This window comes from Osmerus mordax, chromosome 7 (assembly GCF_038355195.1).
Source record: "Osmerus mordax isolate fOsmMor3 chromosome 7, fOsmMor3.pri, whole genome shotgun sequence".
Lineage (NCBI taxonomy): Eukaryota > Metazoa > Chordata > Actinopteri > Osmeriformes > Osmeridae > Osmerus > Osmerus mordax.
The window spans coordinates 5,815,709-5,821,191 of NC_090056.1; the positions used below are offsets into that span (position 1 = coordinate 5,815,709).

General features: G+C 49.3%; 1 protein-coding gene across 1 annotated transcript; it reads left to right on the forward strand.

Annotated features, from left to right (window-relative positions):
* Positions 1 to 210: 210 nt before the first annotated feature.
* Positions 211 to 5,273, forward strand: LOC136945967 (potassium voltage-gated channel subfamily A member 3-like). The gene is given in 3 exon segments (XM_067240110.1): positions 211 to 669; positions 671 to 3,284; positions 5,197 to 5,273. Coding segments are annotated over 2 exon segments (1,569 nt in total). The 5' UTR covers positions 211 to 345; the 3' UTR covers positions 1,916 to 3,284; positions 5,197 to 5,273.
* The last annotated feature ends 210 nt before the right edge of the window (positions 5,274 to 5,483 follow it).

Consider the following 5,483-nt stretch of genomic DNA (forward strand, 5'->3'; position numbering starts at 1 on the left):
TGTGTGTGTGTGTGTTCTAGGTGGGCACGCCCAAAGGGTGGCGTTGGGTGACGCGCGTCTGAGGTTCCTTGTTTATGTCTGTGCGCGCACCGATTGGAGGAGTGGTGAGGAAGGTGCCCACCACCAGCGCGCCGTGGGCGGGCGTAACACGCGTTTATAAACTCAGCTCTCGCGCCGTGGGCGGGAACAGCAACTGTAGAAAGAGAGAGAGTGAGAGAAGGACAGAAAGAGAGAGTGACGGCGGTGGAGAAGAGACAGGCGGTGGCAGGCGGCGGTTGTTGCTAACAGGGGCTCGCGGAGGGGGCGCGGCTGCCCCTGTATGCGTCTCCATCCCGACGCGCGCGCATGGACGACCACCTCAGCCTCCTGCAATCCCCCCCGTCGAGTGCAAGCAAGATCCGGGGCGACACACTTGTGAACCACGGTTACACCGAGACTGAGACCGGCGTGATGACGGTGGTGGCGTGTGACAATATGCTGGAGGAGTCAGCGGCTCTCCCGGGTCACCACTCTCTGGACCGCTACGAACCGGACCACGAGTGCTGCGAGAGGGTGGTCATCAACATTTCAGGCTTACGCTTCGAGACCCAGCTCAAGACCCTCTCCCAGTTCCCAGAGACTCTGCTGGGAGACCCCAAAAAGAGGATGAGGTACTTTGACCCTCTGAGGGAACGAATACTTTTTCGACCGAAACCGTCCAAGTTTTGACGCCATCCTCTATTATTACCAATCGGGCGGACGCATTAGGAGACCTGTCAACGTGCCTATTGATATCTTTTCAGAGGAGATCCGGTTTTACGAGCTGGGCGAGGAGGCCATGGAGAAGTTTCGGGAGGATGAGGGCTTCATAAAGGAAGAGGAGCGGCCTCTGCCTGAGAATGAGTTCCAGAGACAGGTGTGGCTGCTGTTTGAGTACCCGGAGAGTTCGGGCCCAGCTCGGGGCATCGCAATAGTATCTGTTCTGGTCATTCTCATCTCCATAGTCATATTTTGTCTGGAGACATTACCAGAGTTCCGGGATGATAACAAAGACCCAATCACCATTGCACCGGTGATTAACGGCACACTCCCGTACATCACCAGCCCATTCTCGGACCCCTTCTTTGTTGTGGAGACCCTGTGCATTATCTGGTTCTCTTTTGAGTTGCTCGTGCGCTTTTTTGCGTGCCCGAGCAAGGCCACGTTCTCCAAGAATATAATGAATATAATTGACATAGTGGCTATCATTCCATACTTTATCACCTTGGGCACCGAGCTCGCCGAGAGGCAAGGTAACGGTCAACAGGCCATGTCGCTGGCAATCCTGCGCGTCATCAGGCTTGTCCGGGTGTTCCGTATCTTCAAGCTTTCGCGCCACTCCAAGGGGCTCCAGATTCTAGGCCAGACTCTTAAAGCAAGTATGCGCGAGCTCGGCCTCCTCATATTCTTCCTCTTCATTGGAGTCATTCTTTTCTCTAGCGCCGTGTACTTCGCAGAGGCCGACGACCCTGAGTCCGGGTTCAACAGCATCCCCGATGCTTTTTGGTGGGCCGTCGTCACCATGACTACCGTGGGCTACGGTGACATGCACCCCGTGACCATTGGAGGGAAAATAGTTGGTTCTTTGTGTGCCATTGCCGGTGTGCTGACCATCGCCCTGCCTGTGCCCGTCATTGTATCCAACTTTAACTACTTCTACCACCGCGAGACGGAGGGTGAGGAGCAAGCACAGTACCTGCACGTGGGCAGCTGTCAACCCCTGGCGGACACGGAGGAGCTGGGGAAGACTCGTTCCTCTTCCTCACTGAGCAAGAGCGAGTACATGGTGATAGAGGAGCACGGTGCGTTCAAACAGCAGCCAAACTTTCCAACGACGACACAAAACAACTCTCAGAACTGCATTAATATCAACAAAAAGATCTTCACCGACGTTTAGTCCTATAAACTCTGACCGTGGACGCAAAAGTCAAATATGATATCGGATATGAGTCGGCTGGTGCAGCACTTGGGAAATAAATGTGGAGAAGCTGCAGAGAGACCAATGCAAAGCTAGGGCTAATCCTCAGCATTCAAAGTCCGCGAGCTGCCTCGTTTCATTCACAGAATATATGGTTTTAAGTCACTATTTCTCTCTCCTCGGGTTGTATAAAGGCATATGTGTTCCTGTAGTGGACCTGATGTAGAGTCATGTTTTTATCTTCACACAGGGATATCCGACACCGCAATTGTACTTACCCCTGTTTAAAACTTGGTGAATTTACCATCAATTAGAGGCGCAGTTACATTGTATCTGATTTTCCAGATTGTAGGCGTTGCCTGCAAGGGGCTCATCATTCCTGTAGCATTCCAACATGACAGACGGGGCTGATGTAGTACATTCATCATAACATACTGTGGTTTACCTGTAGACTATTTGGCTACTTTTAAATAAGCCTAGATGTGTTTTAAGCATTACTGTGCAAACAGCAAACCGTAGCTCTTTCATCTCAAATATGGACAATTTTTGTCTATTGCCTTTATTGTGCGTTGCAATCAAAGACTAGTAAGTATGTCACTGTGTAAAAGTAATATAATCACCTGCCATTTGTGATGGAGTAGCCTATAGGTGTATAGGAATATAAGCTGGCATCACTGTTTGGAAAGCAGACAAATGCAATTTTATTTTTTTTGCAAAGGAACATGTGCGTTGTTCATTGTAGACTACAAGCAAAAATAAATGACACACACACGCATACATTTCAGCGACTTGAGGAAGAGAACCCGCCTTTCTCTGGATGCCTCTAATATCGCCAGCTGTGATTGTCTCCATGGCGACTGTCGTTTCCCCAGTAACCCCAGCCATCGTTGCCATGGCATCCCTGTTTTCCACAGTAACCTTCCAGATGGCCTGGAAGCTAGTCTGAAGATCCCCATCTCGATAAGACACATATTTGACCTCTAATAGGAATGTCTATGCACACGCTGTGCGTGCGTTCAAATCAACTGTTTTGACTATCTTGTGCCACCAAATCAATTCTACAGGTCAACGGTACCACTACGAGAGTGACATTGAATTTGACTGTTATAATAGATCAACTGTGCTGGAGCGGGTAATGAAAATCATTCAACTGCAAACTCAACCAAACCTGACCGCAAGGAGAGGCGCACGGGGCGCGAGGAGAGATGAAGAAATTCGACTTGGGAAATTGTGAATGGGAAGAGTACTATTGAATGGGAAGGGAGTTGTCTGCGTGCCTGGATGTCAGACTGACTGCGTTACCCCGTGCGCTCACCAGAGGCTGCTGTTCCCTTGCTGTTAGGAGCTGGTGAGTATAGGAGAGAGAGAGAGAGAGAGAGAGAGAGAGAGAGAGAGAGAGAGAGAGAGAGAGAGAGAGAGAGAGAGAGAGAGAGAGAGAGAGAGAGAGAGAGAGAGAGAGAGAGGAGAGAGAGAGAGAGAGAGGAGAGAGAGAGAGAGAGAGAGAGAGATAATAATGTTCGAAAACATAGATTTATAGAGTATATTCTTGTATGGATTATAATATTTTCGGGGAAACCCAATTTAATAGGCCATTAATTTTCCCAGCCAAAAATAGAAATATTTGGTGGAACTCTAGCGTCAACACGTTCCAATCAAATGAAAGATGCAGCCTAGATTACTGTCATTCGGTACTCGACGCAATGTCAAGGGTTTCCTTTGTATTATCTGTTACTGCCATTCTATCCTAGATTACCTTGTCCTTCTCACTCATATCTGTCCTTGTGTGTGTTCGGTGAGAGTGTGTGTTTCAGTACCCTGCCCCACTTCTTTCTCACCTTCAGATGACTTTGTCTCAGTGGGGAGTGCTGCCCCCCCTGTGGCATGTTACTGACAGAACAGGTGTCCCCCCCCCTCCCAGCACACACACACACACACACGATGGATGGATGGGCACTGCTTTCTCCTGCCTGAGAAACAGCAGTAGGGACTGTCAGGCTAATCTATCTCATACTCGAAAGCCTATGAAATCATAGCCAGACGATTGTCATCTTTTTCTGTTCGATAAAAGTTAGCTTTATTTCACAGGCTGTTTGGTTTCCAAGGACAGGGAAGAAGCTATGTGAACCCTATGGACTAGATCAGGATAATGAGACCGTTTCTAAATGAGGTCATCCTTTTGCTTGTTAATCCAGGAGCCTTTTCACATATTCATGTATTATTTTATTCCACAGTCCAACATGATTTATTGTAATAGATCTCTACATTTGCCCAGCTCAAAGACCAGTAGCTCTGATTGGTTAACTCAGCAGTCTGGTTGAGGGCTTCCAGATCCGTCCGTATTCTTCTGTGTTCTTATGCAACAAATGACGACGAATCATTGTAGAACGGCATAGAATGCTTGCCTATTCTCTTTCAAAACACCGTTGTCATGTCCACTTATGGTTTCCCTCCCGGGGGTTTCTATGTGTGAGGTGTGTGTGTGTGTCTTTAATTTATTCTCAATTGTACAAGTGTCTATGTATGTTCCGAGTCGACCGTGGTTACTCTCACAGAGAGAAAGAGGGAGGTAGAGGAAGAGAGAGACAGATGAGGGTGGTTGAATTTATCATCACAGACAAATCAATGGGCCTCTACCCCCCCCCCCCCCCCCCCCTTCCTCCCTGGGTCCTGATACAATATTGCACTTAACCCAAGTGGATGTGTGTGGTGACGTTTGAGTTGAAGTGGTCTTTGTTAACCTGGCGGGCTGATGGTCTGTACCATTTAGGCTGGAAGGCTTTCTTTCCATTAGCATCTCTGAATGAGTTGACCCTAGAGGTCGCAGTGAGGTCATTCAGTATCACCTCCATGGAACCAATCCCATTCATATATAACCTCTAACCTTGATATATGAAATCTATGTGCAAAATTCTTCAGTTAGTTTTTAATCAAACACTAACTCCTTCCCCCACCCTCCCCATCAACTGCCTTCTCCTCCCCATCTCTCCTCTCCTCCCCATCTCTCCTCTCCTCCCCATCTCTCCTCCCATCTCTCCTCTCCTCCCCATCTCTCCTCCCCATCTCTCCTCTCCTCCCCATCTCTCCTCCCCATCTCTCCTCCCAACTCTGCTCCACATCTCTCCTCCCCATATCTCCTCCCCATCTCTCCTCCACATCTCTCCTCCCCATCTCTCCTCCCCATCTCTCCTCCCCATCTCTCCTCCCCATTGCCATTCCTCCCCACCCCCTCTTCTTCCTTCCCCTGCCCCTCCTCTCCCCAGTGGAGGTTACAGTGTTTACGTTGGAGCGTATGCATGACTGCTAACGAGACAGCGGGGAGCAGAGGGAGCATACGAGGTGTGTTACAGCCACCACTGAGCTGGGCGACAGGAGCTGTCTCTGAAGCCTCTCTCTCTCTCTCTCTCTCTCTCTCTCTCTCTCTCTCTCTCTCTCTCTCTCTCTCTCTCTCTCTCTCTCTCTCTCCTCTCTCTCTCTCTCTCTCTCTGTCTCTCTTTATCACTTCCTCTCTCTCTCTTCCTCTCTCTGTCTCAAATGTACTTGCAGGCTT